This window comes from Thamnophis sirtalis, unplaced genomic scaffold (genome assembly GCF_051295495.1).
Source record: "Thamnophis sirtalis isolate CommonGarterSnake01/CBP01778 unplaced genomic scaffold, rThaSir2_p1.2 scaffold_5, whole genome shotgun sequence".
NCBI classification, from domain to species: Eukaryota; Metazoa; Chordata; class Lepidosauria; order Squamata; family Natricidae; genus Thamnophis; species Thamnophis sirtalis.
In genome coordinates, this window is record NW_028261385.1 from 110,713,684 (window position 1) to 110,737,555 (window position 23,872).

The following is a 23,872-nucleotide window of genomic DNA, read 5'->3' on the forward strand; positions in this document are numbered from 1 at the left end:
CCATCTATCCAAAGTCTAATCACTTTGTATAGCATCTTGACCAGAGACATGTAAAAAATTCATTAAAGCAAGAGAGAGGCGACTATTATGTGGCAGAAAGTTTAGCTGGCATTCCAAGACTGGTTTACTGATCTGGGCTGTAAAATCTGAAAGGCCGAGGTAAGAGCACAATCCAATTTTGTGTTGCCATCTACATGTTCACTGTTCACATTTGGTAATTCTTAATTCACAGAACTGACTGAATGTTTTCACAAAAAAGCTGTTATGGTCAGTCACAAAACATTCAGATCATAGAACGAGTACTTGCTTTTATCCCTATTTCTGGGCCTGTGGATAAACCTTCCAAAAGAGGGACTAAGCTTTCTTTCTAAGATGGCTTAAGAGTGCTGAACTTTCTTAGAAGTTACTCAAAGCTAGTAGTTTGCAGAGTCATCTCATTTTATTCTTTTTAATTAAAAATACTACCAAAGATGATGACCATGGGCCCCACTTGGATTACTTTGTTGCAGAACAAAGTATTAAAAACTTGTGTTTATCTATGATTATAATAAAAAAAGGAAAAGACCAGTGTTTTAAGATTCCAATTCTATATAAAATGCAAAACAGCCTTTAAGGATGCAGTACAACATTGAAATTCTGGGTACTGCAACATTGGAGGATTTAAGAGACTGGATAATCATTTACCTGAAATGGTATAGCTTGAACAGGGATTGGAGTAGAAGACCTCCAAAATCCTTTCCAACTTTGTTATTCTGTTAAATACCAATATAAAAGGTGTGCTAAATTACTTTATCTTCCTTCCTTGACTACTAAGGAATCATATGCAAGCTGGACATCACATGCTAGTTGAGAATACAGGTAATCCTCAAGTTATTACAGTTCACTTAGTGACCATTTGAAGTTACACCATAAAAACCCCAAGTGTTTACAAGAAACTCCCGAAATTATGAATGTTGCAGCACCATGGAGATGACCGCAGACACTGCAACTTTCATCCTACCCCCCCCTCCCCCTCTTGCCAGACCTTGCAAAGATCTGTCTCCTCTCTGCTGTGGTTTCTTTATCTTTAAAAGATAGGTGAGCAAGACTATTTTGTTCCCAGTGTCCAATTGGCTTGCAAATACTTTTCATGCTGAGAGTTGAATGTTCTGGGGGTCATAATCTCATGCAACTTCAGGCACTCATCCACTTTTGCAGAGAATGGGTGCCTGAAGTCATGTGAGATCACAGCCCCCAGAACATTTCACTCTCCGCAAGAAAAGCAAGGTGATCGGATGCTGGGAGATAAATTGTGTTGCTTTCAGTATCTGGTATCTTGCAAGTGCTTTTCACGCTGGGAGTGAATGCTCTGGGGGAGTTTGATTGCGTGTGACTTCAGGCAGAGAAAGGGTGCCTGAAGTTGCATGCGATCACCCCCATCCCCGAACATTTCACTCTCACCGCAAAAAACATTTGCAAGCTGACCAGATGTTGGGACGTAAATCATCCTGCTCTCCTCTCCCTCAAAGGCAAAGAAAATGCAGCAGAGAGGAGACAGAGCTTTGCAAGGTATGTAAGTCGGGTATGGCAGGATGGGACAGGGGAAGCCTCCTCATGGCCTTCCCTACCCTGAGATACTTTGTACACTTAATAACCCACATATTCAATTAGTGAACGCGTGGGCAAAAGCAGGGAATGATCATGTTCAGGTTATGTGATTCACTCCTATGAATCTTTTGAGTTACAAATGTAATTGACAGGCTCCATTACATTCCTAACTTGAGGTTTACCTGTATAGCTCAATAATGTGCAAAACATGATTTTGGCTATTCCACCATGTGATGAATAATAATATTTTATTTTATTGCTCTATGTGCTTGATGGTGTTATTAAAATTATTCTTTAAATATGAGGGGGATGGAGCTTTGTCATGTAAAGAAATTTAAAACAAATTGAAGCACACCACTACCATTTCAATGCTTTAAACATAAAAATTTTGGCAAGGTTTTTTTATGATGGCATGATCTTTAAAAAAAAACAACTGATTATAAAAAGGGATCCAGGAAGTTGCCCATGTTTTGTCCACAACTGTAAGTAATGGCCACCTTTGGCTGGATGTATAGCAAATAGGTAAGTCCTATATATAAAACTGATGATGGCTAACCTGCATGCACAGTAGATAAAGGGACCACACAACAATGTTCTTGCTTCACATAGATATATGTTGATATACAGTATATACACAATGATGTCTTTATATAAAATAACCTTGTTTATAAGGTGACATTTAACTGCCACTTGGCCCTTCCCTACCCCACAAAAAACAGTAGTATACAAAATATAAAATATTTTTTAAATATTTATAAACAGTTGCAAGGAAAAAAATATAACTGTATGAAAATATCCTTCCCTTCCTCAGATGACTAATGGGCTTTTAACCCATAGCTGTTGAGTGGATAAGAATAGGCCTTGCCCAATACTATTCGGTCTCTCAGGAGTTTAAATAAGACATAGTAGTTACAGAAGAGTATCAGGGCCATGGAGAGTGTGTGGTTCCACTTCTCTGAACGAAGCAGGGAGTAGAGTTGATAACAGACCACACTGCCTTCTATGAGAATCAGCAGATTGAGAAGCCGTAAGGGATGGTGGAAGAGGAACTAGAAAAGGAAACAAAGTGTGTGTTTATAGAACTTATTAGTAGCATTATCTCTGAATAGCAAGGAAGAACCACATTTTATTTACAAGACATTAAGTTCCTCCAACCTAATCTTGTTTTTAATGATTTATTGTTGTAAAAAAACAGAAATATTTTTATCTCATGGTAGGAAGTATTTTATTCCCAGACCATCCATAATCCACTATATACTTACATAAAAGCGAGCATGAGAGACATCTGAAGGCACAGCTACGTTATAAGGTCCCACTGCTTTATATAAGCATCGACTATGCCGTACCAGCACGCCTTGTGGCCATATTGTGCTCTCAGACCAGCTATGGACAAAGAAAAATATTTCATTATTTTTAACCAGGTGAATAATTTCATTAAATGAATGTGGATGCCTTTGTATACGCCTTATAATTAAACTTCTCTAGTTTTAGAACTTTTATCTTTGTTCAAGAAACATAACAGATTTCAGTAGAAATGGAAATCCTAAATTAGATAGGTCAGTAGACAAATGACATCTAGCATTTTAACTCAAATTAAACTAAACTAAAAGTAACCTCTCCTGCCTGTTCACTGTTAAGAAATCACTGAATGTTCCTTCTTTTGAGTGTTCAAATTTATTTCTCTCATTCAAATTTGATAAAAATTCTATATTATCAGTTGCACTATGTAAAAATTCTTGGTAACCTATTAACGTTTTATAATGATACTATTTATTTTGCATTTGCTTTTCAAATATTTTAAACGACAGATGATCAGCAAATCCAACTGCTTTCTATTAAAGCTTCTAGTATATGCTCAAATTATGGTTTCCATCCCAAGAATCCATTCAAACTGGAGGAGTTTCATTTAGGGGTGCATTGAATTTGTATGTCCCTCCTGCTTCCCCCCAATTTTTCTTTTAACTTACAATATATTTTTTTCTTTTTCAACAATTGTTAAATATTTATAAGACACTGTCCTTTCATGAGCAAATGTCCTGCCTGCCTTCAGTTTGCAGTCAGGAAGATGACTGAGACATTCCATTCAGTTGCATGGAATGTTGGGAGACTTTTATAGCTATTGCAAAGATAGAGTTGCTGATCACTCCAGGTTTGAAGGTAAGTAAAGTTGAAATTAGATCTGAATGATCAAAATACAAGAGCCATGGAGTATTCTTGAAATTGGCACTGGGGTTCTAAAGTTCTTACTGGGAAGTGTCTTTAGCAGCTTTTGTTTGGCATGTAGACCTAGAAACTACACTGTTTCTGCATTTGAACTTTAGTAAGCTAGCTAACTTTGGGAAGACTATGACACAAAACCTATCAAAACCCTATTCTTCTAACAGTCAATCTTATATATGAAAATGCAACACTTATAATAAGAAAACATAAGCCTCGGAAATGTCAATTAACTTACAAAGATAGTCTTTCTGAAATTCCTACAGCCCTAGAAAGAAGTGTTCTGACTACAAACTCACATGTGTTGAGGGGCATTACTATATGAACCATGTTCCAGCTTCTGCCACTTGCCCAAGTGAGCAGCTGATCTGTGTAGCAAGTCACAATATTTGGGAGGAAGCAGTTGTGTGGTGAGCATGACAAAAGCATTGATCCAAACCATGATTAGGTGCTCACATGACCAGCGCATATCGTAATACTGAGTGCTCTGTAAGAAACCAGAGAATAAATTAATGAGCATCCCAACTATCTCAGAAGCAATGGTGTTCTGCAATCATAGACACACATATAAAAAATTCCCTTCTCTCTCCTATGGGGGGAGTGTTTATCTTCCTTATCTTGGGTCCTCATCCAGAGATTTTGGAAGGTGAGGGCTCTTTCACAACATCTTAAGTTTTCCTAGCACTACATTCCTGGGGAGAGAGCTCTGATGTTGCTCATGGGATCTGTCGGAACCATTCTCCCAGCTTAGGATTTACAGATCCAAGTGCTCTCACCTTCAATCACTGGGATCAATTTGGCCTTTCCTTTCCACATACTCTTCAATTCCTTTTTCAGGCCCTGGTATTTCTACAATTCCTTATAAACTGCAAGGCTAGTAAGCTAGGGGAACTTGGGCATTTCCTTCTGACATATTTTAATGCATTATATACATTGGTTGCACACTTTCTTGTCTACAACTCCCATGTAATTCTCTAAGCTTTCTAAAAAATGGTCACACAAATATGTGCTTATGGATTTCATAGTAAAATGATAGATTCAGCATACATTGTTATTCAAAAACGGAGATCTAAGTTAACTGTAAGTCCTGTATTCTGCTTTTAGAATTATATTATTCTGAATAGTTTATGAAATCTGTGAATTGATCCCATTAGTTTGCCCAATTCTAATTGGATTGATTTAAAGTCTTAGTGCTGATAATCTGGATATCGTTGAATTAGGATCTCAATTTGGCACCAAGTGTATATTATGGCACAAAATAGAATCATGTTATAATTGTCTTGAAAAAGAGGACAGGGTTAGTAAATGGGATGGAAAAAGGACTGGGAAAACCACAGGGGCACTACATGTATGGCAATACCTATCCTCCAACGGGGAGCAATACTAGGGCACTCCAGATGCAGCTACACTCCGCCATCCAGGCTGCCAAAGGGGAGACAGAGAAAAGGGGAATTAACCAGAAGTCCATTGCCCCAACAATCCACAGGCAAGATTCAGGAGGTGGAGTGGCACTAATAATAGTAAAGTAATCCAAGAACAGCTACCTTCACAAAGCACAGTGGCAAAAATGCCACATAGTAGGCACTGAAGAGGGAATTGAACAGAACTTCCTTGATTCGGCGGTTAAAATCTGCTTTGAGGCCCTCCACTTCATTGCGAATGAGATCTGGGGACAAGGGACAGCTGTGTGTCGGAGTGGTCACAGAGGGGTTGAACTGTTCTTTGACAGATTCTCTCAGGAGAGAAAATAAATCTTTGGGCTTCACAAGACTGCCAACCCCTGAGGCACTGTCATCCACTAGTTGATCCTGCACTAAATAGCTGCAGTCTGTTGAAAGAGGCTGGTTTCTACTATCTTGGTGGAAGCAGCACAATGGAACATAGACACCAAACCTGAAAAAGGAAAAAAGGCAGGGTGAGATTATAAACTATGACACATCCCATCTATGAATATCAGTCAGAATTTTCTATCAAGGAGAACAATAGCTTCTATACCCAGACTTTATTGGTCAAAAGAGTTTCCCGTTATCCTCTCCAGTACAATCGGAATTGTTCATTCAGGACAAAAGGTAAGGATACTTACGGGTAGCCAAGAAAGAGGAGATTGAGGACAGAATGGCTGCGGAAAAGGTTGACCAGAGTCCAGCAGAGCACCCATACACAAAGGGTGAGTAGAACTAGACGTGCCAGAATCAATGCCATATCGTGAATCACTGATGAAGTACCAACCTGCGAGGCCTGCAGAGTTAAATCCAGAATTTCATTAGCTCCACATATTCCCTCACATATCCCACAAATGTTTCAAATATGTTCTAATTCAAAACAAAAAAAGCTGCACATGGGAATGTATTCCTTCAGCTGCCAGCAGCAATTTCCTTGCTTTGCTCTTGTCTTACTACTGAATCTAAATCAGGTTTGCCTCTACTGTACCAAAGCAGAGCAGCCCTGCTTCATTCTATCTACAGACCAAAACGTTCAAAACATACATGCTTTGAGGTTGGGCATGGACCACCTGAAACCAGCGTACCTGGAACAATTTCATGTTTTAAAGTTGGGGAGGATGGGGGAATTTAAGTGATAGAATAAGCACCATAAAAAGGTAAAGGTTCCCCTCACACATATGTGCTAGTCATTCCTGACTAGGGAGTGGTGCTCATCTCCGTTTCAAAGCCAGCACTGTCAGAAGACTTCTCCCTGGTCATGTGCCTGACATGATTAAACGCCGAAGGTGCATGGAATGCTGTTACTTTCCCACAAAAGGTGTTTCCTATTTTTCTACTTGCATTTTTACTTGCTTTTGAACTGCTAGGTTGGCAGAAGCTGGGACAAGTAACGGGATCTCACTCCATTACATGGTGCTAGGGATTCGAACCGCCAAATTGCTGACCTTTCTGAACGACAAGCTGAGCATCTTAGCCATTGTGTCTACCTAAGTACCGTAAGAACCCCTTAAAAAGAACACAGGGCAATTTCTTCCATTGGAAAGCAGAAAACTCCCCAAAGAGTTCCAAATTTTTCAGTCCTGGTGAAGTCAAAGCTTTAGAGCAGGGGTGTCAAACACAATTTCATCAGGATTGGGTTTGACCTTGGAGGGCCGGTTGTGGGTGGGTGTGGCCATGGTGGCTGTGACACAAAGCCGCACCTCCAGATATGGTTTTATAAACTTATAAAAATAGGGAGGCGTACATTTCTGTGATTTTGTTTTTTTAATATTTACTTGATCTACTTGATCACTTTGAGAGAGAAACAATATCAAGAAACTGACTCCATAGGAAGACTAGAACTATAAATTATTGATATAGGCTAGTAGCAGAATTCTGCAAGCCTGAAAGGTAAAATATTTTACTTTTCCTCCCTTTTATAACATTCCGAGTCAAGGACAGCCTCTTGGATGACTCCGGAAACCCTATTTTGGGCCTGAAAGGCCTCTTGGACAACTTTGGAGGCCAAAAGCGGTTGGTGGGGGGCGCACGTGACCCACCCACGCCCCAGTTTTGCTAGCAGAAGCACTGTGTGCCAGACCTTTGCTATTTCCAGACCAGCCCTGTAGGCCATATCTAAGCATCCTGCGGGCTGGATTTGGCCTAGTAGCCTCGAGTTGATACCCCTGCTTTATAGTGGAATGCCCTGCAGATTCAAGGTAGGACAATGTATCCCACCCTATCCCATAAGTATCATCTTCAAGCAAGGACTACTTCTGCCATAAAATGAAATGAGATTCAAATACTGTAATTGTGATAGACAATGCATTCAATCCTATCTGTATTACTAAGTGGCTTGAATTTGTGAGTATGAAGCCCATCTCAAAATGCTTGCGCATAAAACTAACTTTTCATACAGACCTCTAGGACACACTTTCATCCTTACTAGAAGAACATTTTATTTCTAGCCTAAAAAAATTATCTTTCTGTAAACATGATGAGACTTAAACATTTTCTCCTAAGATCAATTTAATATTGTATACAATCAATATAAACTGAGAACAAACCCCACTCTTTACTAGCACTGATGATGTTACCTTTGGGTTATAAAACATTAAGAAAAGAACCAAGTTCAAAGAGCCTCAAGGACCCCTGTGATCAATCTTGCCTGAAATAACTTTGCTCAATATGCTGCTGTAATAACATGGAAGCTGAGGGCAATGTCTACTGTATAAGTTACAATCAACAGTAACTTTGGGATACTTTACAAACATTTATCCTAAACAAAGCAGCTTCATAAGTAATCTGGTAGCTTTAATTTTAATACAGGTAGTCCTTGGCATAAGCCAAGGACATAAGTCCATTTGTTCACTGACAGTTCAGTTACAGTGTTGCTGAAAAAAATGGAAATACACCAGTCCTTGAGGTTCTGTCTCAAGATCAGCCTCGTAGTGATGTAATCACAATCCAAGTGCTAGAACACAATTACTACATTACAGGGAGCCGCAGTCATGTCTGCCATTTGTGATCTTCCCTGCTGGTTTTCCACAAGGAAATCAATGGGGAAGCTGGCAAGAAAGATCACAAGTTGTTCTGGTTAAGTCACTCCCATTTTTCTTTTGCCCAGAGCAATCCCTCTCCCCCTGTGCAGACTCTGCTAACTCTCCCATGACTCCTGCAGTCACTCTTCCAGGACTCCCATACCCATTGCATGCATACTTACCTGAGATTCCTGCCTCTTTCCTCTTTAACAACTCGTGTCTTGGGGTTATGACAGCAATCGTGAATGTCTAGAAATGCTGTCACTAAGTGATGCGGTCACATGATGATATGCTTTATGACTGAACTGCTCAGCGATGGCAATCCTAGTTCCAATTGCTGTCGTAACCCGAGGACGGCGTGTAACATTAATACTGAGAGATGTTTTATTGAAAGTGGATAGATGAAAAGAGAACTACCAAAAAAAAAAAAAAAGAATATACTAGTTCATTTAGAGTATTTTAAAACTGGAAAAGTTCATCATCATTACCTCAGAGATGAGGGCCCATACAAGCCTCCGTGCCAACATCACGGTGATGAATGCAGCCAGGTGATAATCAATGAGGTGAAAGTTCTAAAGGAGAAAAGAAGAGGGTATTCACCAGGGTGAAGGAGAGGCCAGAAAGGCAGGAGGTGCTGAGCTGACATAGTAGAAGCATGGAAGTTCCTATAGGGAAGAATCAGGAAACACTGTGAATAACTGCCAGGCCAGCCAGAGAAACAGGGAAGAAAAAGGGTCATGTTAAGCATATTCAGATGCAAAGGAAGCATTAGACTTACAAATACCACACAGAGAGGAAAATACAGAAATGGGCATTCTATATGTACATGTATATTTCTACTCTTTAAGCAAAAGCAAAATAGCACAGACAAAACACCCATCAGTTTGCCATGTAACTGGGTGAGGAGAAGGGGCTCATCCTCCCATACCCCCATCCCAAGAGGCTACAGTGAACTTGCCCAAGATAAAAAGAAAAATGGCAAAGTAATTTTTAAATTTTAAAAATTTAAATTATTAAATTGCTATAATCGTATACATTCATTCATACTGCAGGAAAACTTGGGGCAGGCAGATGAGGAGACGTTTGTTGAAGGCAAACTGAGCTGCCTTTACTTCTTTTAATAAACACAGAAGACCAATTGAAAAATTACATGGCAGAAAGGCTTCAGGGTTGCTCCAAAGCTGTGCAACACATCATCTTTGCTTGTTTACTGTTTCTGCTTTTAGAAAGTGTTTCAAACACATCATTTCACATTTCATCTTTCTTCTATCATAAACATTATTGTATTAAATGTTAAACAATTTTTTAATTGTTTAAAAAGTATATACTATTGTGATTTAATTAATGTGATAAAAATAAATAAATACATATCATTCTGTGGACATTTAAGGATAGAGATTCAAGGGTAGATTTACCTTTAGCAAAAAGGTAAAAAAGGAGCTTAATAAATGATTATTCCAGAATTATCCACCCCATACCTGTTATCATCCAAAGGCTGTTTGAGGAAGAAAAAGGTTTTTCAAACAATATCTCATAAAAGAAATACATAAAAAATCAACATATCTCCTCTTGTAAAGCCTCTCTTAGAAATTAACATAATCCGTCCCCTGATGAATGAATCAGGATGCCTCTGGAATTGACAAAGAACTCGAAGTTTTGCACGCATTATTTCACTAGTACAGTTTTGGTCACCTATTTCTCAAAACCAGATTCTTGAAAAAAGAAAAAGTTTTGCTGGAAGAAACTTTGGAATATATTCAACTTAATATACCTGGAAACCATTCAGTATCTGCCATCTCATTCAAAAGCAGAAAGAAAAATAAAACCGTTTCTTTTGGAATGCAAACTAGGGCATGAATATTTTTTTCTCTCTGAGTCGATAAAGTTCCTTTTCCAGAGGGATATAAAATTATGATGTATTTCTGTATTAGAGGTCTCAAATATTGTATTTAAAAATGAAAACTCATAAAACTTAGAGGTATATTAGATTTCTATGCAGCATTTCAATGCATCAATGGGCAAAGAAAAAGATAAAAACTGTGGAAAGAATTTGCAGATAGAAAAGTTAATGTCTAATGAACTGAAATTTGAAATGTTCAGGCTATAACATATGCAAAAAATTCAGACACTCCATAGTGAAATTGTATGTGTAAAGTACCCTAACAATGCCTGCTTCATAATAAGCAACCCGATATTGTAATACAAAAAGCAGTGATTTATTAAAAGCTTCATTAGGCATTCTTCATTAGGCATTTCTTATTCACAGCCATCTTTTTTGCTTTCTTTATCTGTTTTTCAACTTGCTCGTGTTTCTTCCCTCCCTTCAGTCTTTGTCAATCAATCACATTATCCAATAGCTTCATTCATCTCAACCCAGCTACTGTAATCTGAGATCTGGCTCCGCCGACGCTCTGCATGGAATGTCAACACAGAGAGTTGACATACAGCTCCCCTCACTTTTCAAAGGCAATCTGTGCAAGCAAAAACAATTTGAGTACCAGTATGGGATTCAAGGCTATGTCCTCCCCCCAGGCGTGTTTGGATTTTTTTCATGGAATCTCTCTATGAGGCGATCAGCCTGGATATTTCTACTCTTTACCCAAGATGCCTTTGACAAGAGATAGCCCTTCCACTTAATTAAGTACTGGAGTTGCCTCCTGTGCCAGCTCGAATCAAGGATGCGTTGCACCTCATAATGGGTTTGGCCCCCTATGAGGACAGGGCCTAGTGGCTCCCGGGGCAGTGGTCTCAGAGTGGATCTCACCATGGGTTTTAAGAGGCTACTATGGAATACTGGATGTACCTTCTGTAGCAGTCGGGGCAGTTTCAGTTGCACTGAGACTGAGTTGATGATCTTTACTATGGGGAATGGTCCCACAAACCTTGGTCCCAGTTTCTTGCTAGGGAGTCTTAAGCTCAAATATTTTGTGGAGAGGTAAACCTTCTCTCCCACCAAGAATGGTTGTTGCGGAGCTCGGTGTTTATCTGCCTGTTTCTTGTAGGTTTGTGCTGCTTTAGCTTGTGCTTTTTTGACATTCTCCCAGGCTGCTTTTAGCATTGACATCCAGTCAATCAAGCTGACTGAGGAAGGGGGATCCCTTGGATACTCAGGCATTGGGACAAAGTCCATGCCGCTCACTACTTTGAATGGTGTTAGTCCTGTGCTGCTGTGAACAGCATTATTGTATGCAACCTCAGCGAAAGACAGAAGGTCTGCCCAATTGGACCGTAGCACCTCAGGTACTGCTCTACCATAGCATTCAGTCTCTCTGCCCCCCCCCCATTGGTGCTCAAGTGAAAAGCCGAGCTAAGGCCCTGGGATGACCCAATGGACCGCAGGAACTCCCTCCAGAACTTAGCCGTGAACTGGACCGCTCTGTCTGAGATAATTCTTCGAGGTACTCCATGCAGGTGGTAGATGTGCTTCAGGAACAGTTTGGCCAGCTTGTGAGCTGAGGGTAGTCCACTGCAGGGTATGAAGTGTGCCTGTCTATTACAGTCCAAATCACCGTGCTTCCCCCATTTTTTGGCAACTCTACTATAAAGTCCATTGCGATCTCCTCCCACGGCCTCGTTGGCTCTGCTACTGGCTGCAGCAATCTGGGGAGTTTTCCTGCTTGCCTCTTCATTGTGGCGCAGATGGTGCAACTTTTCACGTAATTGTCCACATCTTTCTTTATTTTGGGCCACCAGAACTGCCTCCAGGCTAAGTGTAATGTGTTTAGGAGTCCAAAGTGGCCTGCCGGTTTGGCATCATGGCTCCTCTGGAGAATTAGGGTGCTTAGGGATTCCGGGACATAGAGTTTTGTCCCCTTCCATGCAAGGTCATCTCTTTTTCTCAAGATGTGTTGGTTGTTTTGGAACCAAGGTCTGCTAGCAGTTCAGTTTTGAGTCTCATGGTTAGGTTGCCTGCTGGTTGGTTGTGCTGGTCACAGCGTTGTCATCTGGTGGTCACTTGGGCAGCTATTTGGGTAGAGGGAATGATGGCGTCCACCCCATTCGCATTTGTACTGGGGCACGTGGGAGAGGGCGTCAGCTTGAAAGTTCCTCTGCCCTGGAATGTGTTTTAGTACTCTCACTGCGAAAGCCTCCTTTTCCCATGTGGCCCATCGTCTCTGTGTCTCTGAGCTTGTGGGAGGTGTAGGCGCAGGGTTGTAGGTTTTCTTGGTTGTTTCTTTGGAGTAGCACCACTCCCACTGCCATGTCGCTGGCATCTGCTTGGATCACGAAGGGTTGCTTGAAGTCAGGATGTTTCAGCACCGGTTCCTTTGCAAACATTTCTTTTAGTGTCTTGAATGCCTTTTGGCAGGTTAGGTCCCACTGTAGAGGTTGTCCCGGGTGAGGTTTTATTCCTGGGCTTCAGGGGTTTGGCGATTTTCACAAAGGAGGGGATGAATTACCTATAGAAGTTTGTGAACCCTAGGAAGCTTTGTAGCTGTCTGCAGGTGTGAGGGGGTTGCCAGTTTAGGACGGCTTGCACTTTGGCTGGGTCCCTCTCTATTCCCTCATTTGACACTCGGTAGCCTAAGTAGTCTAGTCACTCATGGTGGAATTCACATTTTGATAGTTTGACGTACAGGTTGGCTGCCAGAAGTTTTTCCAGTACTTGGCGGACCAGGGGTATGTGGTTGTCCATGGTCTCAGTGTAGATGAGGACCCCTTTGTAGAGATGCTCATGCAGCACCTCATTTATTAACTGCATGAACACTGCTGGGGCTCCCTGTAGTCCGAAAGGCATCACTTTGAATTGGAAGCTCCCTAGGGGACAGTTGAACACTGTTTTCCACTCATCTCCTTCCCTGATCCGTATTAGGTAGTATGCCTCTCTGAGGTCTAATTTGGTGAAGACGTTTCCCTTGGCCAAGTGAGATAGCATATCTTTCATGAGGGGGAGTTGGTATAGGTTGTGTACGCACACGGCATTTACCCCTCGAAAGTCCACACACAATCCATTATTCTGTCTTTTTTCTCTTTGAAGACGACTGGTGCTGCAACCCATGGCTTGGCTGGCTCGATGAACCCTCGTGCTAGGTTTTTGTCTATGTATTTGCACATTTCTTGCATTTCCTGGGGTGTCATGGCTTACAGCTTGGGTTTGGGTAAAAATATGGCTGTCTGTAAAGTACCCTTCATAATAAGCGACCCGATATTGTAATACAAAAAGCAGTGATTTATTAACAGCTTCATTAGGCATTCTTCATTAGGCATTTCTTATTTGCAGCCATCTTTTTTGCTTTCTTTATCTCCTTTTCAAGTTTTCCTGTGCTTCTTCCCTCCCTTCAGTCTTTGTCAATAAATCACGTTATCCAATAGCTTCATTCATCTCAACCCAGCTACTGTAATCTGAGATCCGGCTCTGCCGACGCTCTGCATGGAATGTCAACACAGAGAGTTGACAGTATGTTTCAATAAACCCTTAGCTAAACAAAACAACAAAACCATAACGTAGTATATCTGCAAATTTGAATGCATTTTTTGTTTACACAATTTGAATAACTTGTACATATGTTCCACAACTCTGTTCACAAACTCTGAATATGAATATGATAGTTTAAAAAAATTCTACACAATACTTTATGATACCTCTTTTGATAGAAATATACTTTTCAAAGGTTTCCTGTAGTCAGTTAAGAGCAGCTGTCATTACACTCTTCACTATAGAGCTCTTCCTTCTCAGAAACACTCTTAATTAATGTTCTTAATGACTTTTTTCAAGAATTTATGTTATTGTTTAAATTAAAATGGTTTATGTCTATTTTTATACTATAATTAGTCCTCAAGTTATGACCCCAAAAATTTTGTTGCTAAGTGAGACATTTATTAAGTGAGTTTTGCCCCATTTGCCACAGTTGTTAAGTAAATCACTGCATTTTCTAAATTAGTAATATGGTTGTTAAGTAAATCTGGTTTCCCCATTGACTTTGCTTGTCAGGTTACAAAAGGTGATTACATGACCCTGGGACACTGCAATATCATAAATATGAGTCAGTTACCAAGCATCTGAATTTTGATCACATGACCATGGGGAAGCTGCAATGGTTGTAACAGTTGTAAGCCATAAATCAATGATATTGTAACTTCAAAGAGTCACTAAATAAACTAAGTGGAGGATTACCTGTACTCTAAAATCCATTATTCTATGTCTTAAATAGGACAGAAAAGATATGGAATTAATTAAGAGGACTATCATGACTTTCCTCCGTTCATTGTCTTTTCTTCTCAAGATTAGAAATGCCCAAATGCTTAATCTCATCAAATGCGATTAAATACTTAATTTTCAATGTTTTTGCTCTGAACCCTGTTTGAGTCTTTTGAAGAAGTGTGATGCTAACACTTGTACATAGTTCTTGACACGGCGCAGGACTAAATCAGATAGTGACAGAAATTGTGCTTAAAAGAATTCAGGCTAAGAAAGAAAAGGGATGATTTCAAACATCACTAACCAAGAGCCAGTAGATGTCTCAGTACTAGCCTTACCTGAGAAAAAGATATCAAGCCCTTCAGTTTCACATTCAGGGAACAAGATTCAAAATAATGGATTCACTCATAAATGAAGGTGAAAGCCGTGCTTCCTGTATTCCAACATATTATTTATTGACATCAAACTTAATTAATGGAACTCTCTGTGATTCTTTCTTCCTTGAACATATTCTGCTGTCAAGGGATAACAATATTCTCTGCTAACACAGCCTAAAAGTGCATTTGCCTTCTATCAACTATATTGCACTGCTGACTAATAAGGAATCAAGTATTATTCCAGGATATTTTTCACAAGTACATTACAAAGTCATACTGTGTTTCCCAGAAAATAAGCCCTAGCCTGATTTTTTGAGGTGAGCCTAATATAAGCCCTATCCCAAAAATAAGCCTGGGGGAATGGGTGTGGCAAGCACAAGAGATGGCAAGCACACAAGGGCCGACAGTGTCCGGCAGCAGCTGTAGCACCCCAGCCCCTTGGCACAGCACAGATAAGTCCAAGCACGGAGGCAGAGGCGGGGGAGACAGGCAAACTGGGCATGCTGCATGACTGCCTGCCTCACAGGAGGCTTGTGTGGCAGTACCGGCAGCAAGCTGAGGCAGAGGTTCTGCATTGGTGCTGCTTGGTGCGGCCATTGGCAAACTGAGAGATGGTGGGACGGAGTGGACGACACGTTGGGATCGCCTGACTCGCCGCCCCATGGTTCTGCCTCCACCACATACTTTTCACCCAGCGGGAGACGAAGCTGCTTCTGTTTGCAAATGGGGCATTTTGTTCTGTTCCCAAGCGTCCCAAAGGTGCCCAAACATTTTTCACCTGGAGGGAGAAATGATGCTTTGCCTGCTTGCAAATGGGATGCTTTGAAACAGAGTGATTAGCTCTGTTTCAAAGTGCCCCATTTGCAAGCAGATGTAGCTTTGTCTCCCTCTGGGCGAAAAGTGCGCAGCAGAGCCAGATGTATGGGGGGTGGGGAGACAGGTGATCCCAACATGTTTAGCTGTTTCAAACTGCCCCATTTGCAAGCAGATGAAGCTTTGACTCTCCATCATTTCTCTGTCCAGGTGAAAAGTGTATCTGCCCTGGGAAGCCCTGTAAGCTGTTGTGGCCACGGACAAACAGATGGTGGGAGAGAGTGGGCGGGCGACATTCCCTGAAAATAAGACTTAATGAGTTTTTTGGTCCTCCAAAATATAAGACCCGGTCTTATTTTTGGGGAAACACAGTACTTTCCAGATATCCCAACCTTTGATTTATGTTACTTAAGGGAGGAACTTTGGAAGTCTCTCTATTTACCATATCATTTTAACTAATTTCTCTATTCTAGCAAAATCATTTTGAATTTTGTTTCCACTTTTTAAGATATTAGCAATTGCCCTGACTTATGTATCACTTAAGTGCTTTACAGCCCTCTCTAAGTGGTTTACAGAGTCAGCATATTGCCCTCAACAATCTGGATCCTCATTTTATCCATCTCGGAAGGATGGAAGACTTAGTCAACCTTGAGCCAGTTGAAATTCGAACTGCCAAATTGCAATCAACCAGCAGTCAGCATAAATAGCCTGCTGTGCTGCATTATAAACACTACACCACTGTGGCTTGTATTAGCTCTCTTACCCAATTTCTTGTGACATGCATACCTGAAGGAACATTCCAAAAACCCTGAATATCAAGACATTTTTTCCTATGTTGGCAGGGAGGTATTTTTCAGATCAAAATGAATCAAATACATTTTGGGATAAATAGTCTACAGATTACAACCATTCTTTTTATATCATATTTTAATATCGTAATATTAAATGCCACATTTACTGTAATTCTCCCAGAGTGGAAGTAAGAAAAAGGTTGTGTCTCTCAAGAAAAAAATTGAAAGACGAGGAACCAACAACCCACAAATGCTGACCACAAAACTGAGATACAAGGTTCTTGCAATTCCTTCATTCTTCTGCCATATGATTATTGGAAATATTGATTAGTGCTTGATGATTTATATATATTTATTAATTACAGAGACTCATTAATCCTGGGATGGGTAAGAAAAGATGAACTCACCAGTGATGTACAGGAGGCAGGGTGGTTATATGGATACCACCAAACGGTCTTGTAAATATTAATATATTGAATGAAAAGAGACACCAGCAAGTAGATGAAAAAAAGGAATTCAAATAGAAGATTTCCATCCACAGGGAGCTCTGGGATTCGGCAGTGCCTCACAGGCTCAGGAGTAATCAGGGCAGTGATAGGAGGAGCAGAAAGACTGAGAGTACTACCATTCCTGAAACCAAAAATAATTGTTACCCACTGGTTGTACAACGATATTTAGCATTTAGATGTTAAATTGTTTATATTCATTTGATTACAATAGATCTATAAATTTGCAACAGATTTTTAAAAATGCAGTAACAGTCATATTGTGATGTAAAGATTAATAACATTATGGCATAAAAGTTATGGACGATATACTGCATCATCTTAAGTTTTCCATTACACAATGTATTAACTGGAAATTTAGGATTTCCATTTTTACCTAATAACAATAGTTTAGGTTTCAGATGCTTCTACTGCATCAGGCTCAAACTGTTGTCGGAAGATGTTTTAGCTGAATATATAGGCATTTGGCAATTGCAGGCAGCCCAATTTTCTTTTTTTTGCAAAACTTCAAATATTTTAAAAGACTGATTACAAACTACCTATGAAAGTTATATAAATTTTCCTTCCTCCCCAAAACAGAAACAATTTGAAAAACTAAACTGTCCACTTACATTACTGCCTGTCTATTGGAGCCTTCAATCCCTTCAAAAACATGCAAGTTAGACCCCAGACATCAAGGCTGTCCTGCTCTGGTCATACTGAGATGAATAAGGTATCATAACAATACGCTGAACACAAGGCAAAAGCCTCCCTTAAAAAATCAAGGTATTGGACAAATTATCAATGGCTGGTACTCTTTTGGACATAACAATATCCAATGATAACAGGGAATAAATAGATTTGGAAACACAATGTTAGACTTAAGATTTTACCTATTTCTCAGACCTGTTCCGTTGCCACAGTTTCCACCAACTAATGTCTGAAGAGAAGGCAAAGCTGAACGGCTTAGTTGCTGCCGGCTGGGTCCCCTCCTTCCACCGGGCATGACCAGGAAGCAATCCACCTCTTCCACCTCTGGCACTTTTTGCCCTGATTCTTATGTAACAATTTCCCAATTCTACAAATGAGAAGGAAGCAATTATTCCACAGAACCTTCTAAAACAAAAGAAAGCGCAGCAGTTGTTGATCATATGCACTTTGCACAGACAAAAGCAATAATTAAAAGTAAATATACTTTTAGGGAAGATCATAAAGGAACAATTTTAAAAAGATGCTGCATGAGTTTTTAAAATATTATGCTTTAATATTAATTTGTTAAAACAGAATATATCAAAATTTCACTGATATACAACAAAATCAGAAGCAAAAGAACTATTAGGACAGTGATTTCAGAATATAAAATTTATAATTTGGAATACAGGTTTAAACTATTTTAAGTTGCAAGTTTGTAAATCTAAAGTTATTTTATTATTATTTAATACAATAAAAATATTTCTACATTATAAGAAATATTTTACAGAGTTTAAACCGGAGATTTAGAGTTGAAAGAAATTTGAAAGCAACTTTATCATATTAAAATCAAAGCATATTTTGGAACTGCACATTGGTCTTAAGATTTGCATTTACACCGTGAATTTGCAAATGAGTGTGGAGCCTTCTTGGAATTGGGGAAAAGACTGTGCTGTAGACTGGAGATAGAGGATGTCCTATTCCTGTTCAACAGCATCTCTCAACAGAGTGGGAGGGTTACAACATCATCTATTGCCAGTCTACAACACAGTCCCTTCAGCAATTCCAAGAAGGCTCCACACTTATTTGCACTACTCAGGTGATCCTGAAGACACAGATAAATCTCCAAGTGGTCTCAACAACTCTCTAAAAGAATGCAAATGACCAGCTGTCTGCAAGGAGTATAAATCCTTCCATTCCCCACCATCCAGTCAGAGCTGAAGAAGCTTCTTGGATGAGAAGCAAACCGTCTTCAACCCCCTCCCCCCCTCAAAAAAATCCAGTTGCCTCTTGAAAAAGCATTTTTGGGACAGTTTGTACAAATGATGCAATATGTACATTAGTAAAAAACTGCATTAAACAAAAAAAAACCAATTACAAGTTATACTTAAATAACAAATTAGAACAAATATATGACTTTGGGTACCATGGTAGATAGAAAATGAGGATGTTTAAGATGAAATGGTAAAATGGCAGAGTGCTCTTTTCCAAGCAATGAACATTTCTCAACAGAAATAAAAAGGCTCTAAATAAGAATGTGCTTTTATTCAGTTCTATCTGTGGAAAAGAGATAGTATATTGAGAGAAATATTCAAAAACTGAATAAAGTAAGATGTACTGTGATCAATACAAAAAAAAGTTCATTGAGTTAATTGGTCATACAGAAAGAATGAATGAGGAATGAGCAAATATTTATGAATTTATTTATTTTACAGTTTTTATAACCTCTCTAAATGAGTCTGGCTGTGTACAATATCACCGAAAAGAAAACTAAACATAATGTCAATCAAAACAATATCAATCAAAAACAATCAAAAACTAATCACAAAAACTCAAATAGAACCTAAGATAAGTACTCACAACCAGGAAACATGTTTCCAGAATTGCAGCAAGGAGGGGACTGCATATATTCTGGGAGAAAACATTCCACAAGGTGGGAGTTATGACAAAGGCTTGTTTTGTCAGCCACAACCTGCAGGCGTCATGAAGGCAGGGAACTTTTACCAGGCCCTCTCTTGATGAGCAGATTAGACAGGCAGATACAGTTCTGGAAAGGATCCTCATATATCCTGGTACAATGTCATTTTACAGCTTGACAGCTAATGGCCAGTACTTTTTATTTGTATTATTTATACAAATAACTCAAGGTGATGAACATATCCAACATATCTTCCTCCTATTGACCCCATAACAACAATCCTGTGTGGTAAGTCGGGCTGAACAAGAATGACTGGCCCAAAGTTGCCCAGCTGGCTTTCATGGCTAAAGTGCGACTATAACTCATGGTCTTCCACTTTCTAAGCTGCTGCCTAAACCACTAGAACTGGTACTGAAATATTTTTTCCTAAGGAAAAAAAACGGACTCAGCAAGCTATAGACCAATCAGTCTGATATCAATACCTAGAAATATCCTGGAAAAGATAATCAAGCAACGAATCTGCAAATACCTAGAAACAAGCAAAGCTATTACTAAATGCCAATATAAGTTTGTCAAAAGCAGATGATGACAGACAAAACATATTGCATTCTTTGACCAAGTGACAAAACTAGTGGATCAGCAAAATTCTTTGGATGTAATACACTTGGACTTCAGGCATTTGACAAAGTAGACCACAGCCTTCTTTGGTAAGATTGAAAAAATATGGTATAGTTTGCATCATTACCAGATGGATTTGTAATTGGTTAACCAACTGCACTCAACATGTAGTTCTTACTGGAACTACATCAATATGGTGGGAAGCATGCAGCGGAGTACCATAAGGCTTGGTGTACCCTTCAACAATTTACATAAAGGGTTAGAAGAAACTCATCAAATCTGCAGATGATATCAAGCTGGGGGAGGAATAGCCAGCACTTTAGAAGATAGAATCAAGAAACAGAAGGATATTGACAGACTTGAAAATTAAGTCCTATCCAATAAAATGCAAATCAGTGCTGTAAAAGGAAGGTTTACACTTAGGCAAGAAAAATCAAATGCACCAATATAGTATAGGTGGTGCCTGGCTCAAAGCATTACTGTGAAAGGGAATTAGGAGTCCTAGTGGATGATCCCTTACAGTATTTTTCACAGTATAATATGCACCAGAGTATAAGATGCAGCAAGGTTTTGAAGAGGAAAATTTAAAAATAAAAGGTTTTGCACTCTGCAAACCTCCCAAAAATGGTCTGCTTTTCGTGAAAATATCCCTTTTCCCCCCAAAAAGGGCATGAATAGCTCTTAGGAGGCTTGTAGAGTCCTCCTGGGGGGTGGGGTCAAAAATGAGCAACCCCCCCCCCAAAGGCATGGGTAGTCTTTAGGAAGCTTATAGAGTGCTGCTGGGGACTGGAGGGAGGGCAAATGGGCTGTTTTTTGCTCATTTCTGCCGTCCCCAGCCCCCAGGAGCTCTCTGAAAGCCTTCTAAAAGCTATGCATGGCTATTTTGGTGAAGGTGCGGAGTTTCAGGAGGCCAAAAATGCTGTATTTAACGTGTAAGACGCACCCAGATTTTCAACCTTTTTTTTTGTGGGGAAAAAGGAGCGTCTTATACTCCAAAAATATGGTAAGTATGAGCCAGAAGTGTTCCACAATGGCCAAAAAGGCCAATGCAGTCCTAGTCTGCACCAATAGAGGGACAGTATTAAGAGCATGTAAAGGGTTAGTACTGCTTTCTACTGCACTAGTAAGACCACATGTGGAATACTGCATCCAGGTTTGGTCACCATGATACAAAAAAGATTTGAGACTCTAGAGTGCAGAGAACACCAACAAAGATGATTAAGAGACAGGAGGCTAAACTATATGATGAACAATTGAAGGAACCAGGTATAAAGAGAACTAAAGGTGATAGGTCAACTGTCTTCCAGTACTTGAGAAGGTGCCACAGTGAAGAGAAGGTCGAGTTATTCTCTAAAGCACCTGAGGCAGGACAAATGCGATGGGAAGATCATTAAAGAGAGATCCAACCTAGAATTAAGGAGAAATTTCTTGTCAGTGAGAACAATCAGTGGAATGGTTTCCCTCTAGAAGTTGAGGTGGAGGTTTTTAAGTAGAGATTGGACAGCTATTTGTCTGGAATGGTACAGATCTCCTGCTTCACAAGGAGTTGGACTAGAAGACCTCTAGAGTCCCTTCCAACTCTATACCTTTTAATCTTTAAGCCTAAAAGCCTATCAGCAATTCATATTTAAAACTAATACAGCTGTAATTCTATATTGGCAATGCCAATAATCTTGCCAGTACTTTTTCTATCAGCTACTGCTTCTGTATCATCTTTACAGCAATCTCATATAAATTAGCTCAATCAAGTGATTTAAGGAATGAATTACTGAAAATATGAAGTGGAAATGGATAAGACGAAAATGTATATCAAGAAAGTGTGATAGAAGGTGCACCTTGAGAAGCAGTGGAGGGAGTCTTGGCAACACTTTCACAGGGAGGACACAGTACATTCCAGAAAGAAGCCCAAATTTAGAGACTGCCCAGTCCTGAGCTAGATAGGGGTTCAGGGTAGCCACATGTTCAGGTATGCATTTTTCACATCCATTGCAATCTCAGTTTTAAAGATTCTGTATTGTAATATTCCGAATCCCATAATTCTTCCTTGACATGGATTTGTTTATGTAAAATTATGTACTACTGTATCTATCATCTCCAACTGCTTGTCAGTTCTATACTTTTAAATATAATACATATTCAAGTGGCCCAGCCATAATGAAAGTAACTATGCTTAACCAATAGTAGTAAAAAATTGCTTACAAGTATTTTTGTATTTGAAAAGGAAAGAAGCATAGTACAAACAGAATTTACTTCAGAAAATAAAAATATTTATAGCTCTTTTGTTAATTTGATGATCATTTACAATAAAGTAAATGTTATTTTAAAAAGCACTCATGAACATTTCTCCACAGAAAATAATTAGCTCCTTGCTAACTTCGAATGGCCACTAAATGAACTATTGTAACTCGAGGACTAGCTGTATTCAAAAACGAAACCTCATACTCTCAAGGAGATGTATTCTGCCCAAATGTCTACAGGTCACATAACTTTTATACAAACAATTAAATGCATGTGGCGCTACTCAGTGGAGCCACATCTTGCAAGTTTGGATTTCTAAGAAGTTTAAGCAGACTCCAACAAAAGAACATCATACAGTAACAGCAACATTTTTCATTATCAACAATAAACAGAAGTAAATCTCCTTCAAAAGGAACCCAAATTCTGTTACCTCTAAGACCCAAATAATATCACAGAAGCAGCTTGCCACGGTCTTCTGTTGGGATGTTTTTTCCACTGTCCAAATTTAACCCTTAGCCCTCGACTTCCCATTAAGTCCTACATCCAAGTACTGACCAGGTCCGATCTTACCTGCCTGGGATTATAAACACAGATGTTTCTAGGTAAGACAGTCTACTTCCTGCCTAAGTATTTCATTCTTCTCAACAAAAAGGTTGCTTGAATGAGAGCTAACGAAACACAAGAGGAGAAGAAAGAGCAAGGAACAGCCTAAAATGTTTGCGAAACGGAAAAAGCCCTGAAGAAGAAAGTGGGAAGGCCAACTATTCACTAACCCAACGCAACGGATAAAGGGGCAACGGGATAAAGCACAACTCTCTCTCAGGCAACTAACGACGACAGAAGCAAAGCACGAAGGCGGCCTTCACTATGCCAAGCCACAGGGCCGTGCTTGGCTACAACGGGGTGTCTCGGTTACACACCAGACACCACGGGGATAGAGGAGGAGAAGGCGGCCATTCAAATACGACTCACCGCCTCTCCAACAGCAGCATGAGCGGAGCGTCTTCACCACCAGCCCGCCAGGCCGGGAGCCCGCCAGGCCGGGGAGGGGGCGTAGCGCAGCCCTCCCAATTCCCTCCGCGTCGCCCTTTCCCCGCTGTGGCCGCGGCGGCGGCGGCTACTGCTGCTGTAAATGCTGCTGCCCTGAAGAGACGTGGCAATGAGGATTGATGCGTTCATCAGTGCGCGACGGCAGAGAGAAGGCGGTGTCTGCAAACGCGCTGACCAACCGGGGAAAGGGAAAGGGGGAAGAGTTGCGGCAGCCATCTCGTGAGTGGCAAAAAACTCCGAAACGCGAGGAACCGTGAGATTCGGTTTCCATGATGCAAAATTACAACCAGCCAATCGTAATTTAACCTAGTCCGTCTTGAGTACTTAGTCCGTGGGATTCCCAGTTCGTGGTTCATCGGAATCCAAACGTATCCTTGCCTATTAGTACTTCGGAAACTTTTCTATATGCTTCACGTTCACGCAAAACATTTAAAATATAGTAAGTCGTAAATGCATAGCGGACCAGATAACTTTCCCGATTCATAGA

At 40.0% G+C, this 23,872-nt stretch overlaps 1 protein-coding gene across 1 annotated transcript; it reads right to left on the reverse strand.

Annotated features, from left to right (window-relative positions):
- Positions 1–414: 414 nt before the first annotated feature.
- Positions 415–23,495, reverse strand: TMEM39A (transmembrane protein 39A). Its single transcript, XM_014073959.2, has 9 exons — positions 23,308–23,495; positions 17,765–17,949; positions 16,794–17,016; positions 8,755–8,838; positions 5,888–6,042; positions 5,349–5,697; positions 4,104–4,291; positions 2,850–2,970; positions 415–2,636 (listed from the first exon to the last, which is right to left on the reverse strand). The coding sequence occupies exons 2-9, from the start codon at positions 17,875–17,877 to the stop codon at positions 2,403–2,405; spliced, it is 1,467 nt and encodes a 488-aa protein (XP_013929434.1). The 5' UTR covers positions 17,878–17,949; positions 23,308–23,495; the 3' UTR covers positions 415–2,402.
- Positions 23,496–23,872: the final 377 nt, after the last annotated feature.

Coding starts and splice junctions, on each gene's coding strand:
- TMEM39A (XM_014073959.2), bottom strand. CDS start 17,877: ATGCCCGGTGGAAGGAGGGGACCCAGCCGGCAGCAACTAAGCCGTTCA. Junction 17,017..17,764: donor GGAACAGGTCTGAGAAATAG/GTAAAATCTTAA, acceptor TTTTGGTTTCAG/GAATGGTAGTACTCTCAGTC. Junction 5,698..5,887: donor CTCCTCTTTCTTGGCTACCC/GTAAGTATCCTT, acceptor TTCCTTTTTCAG/GTTTGGTGTCTATGTTCCAT.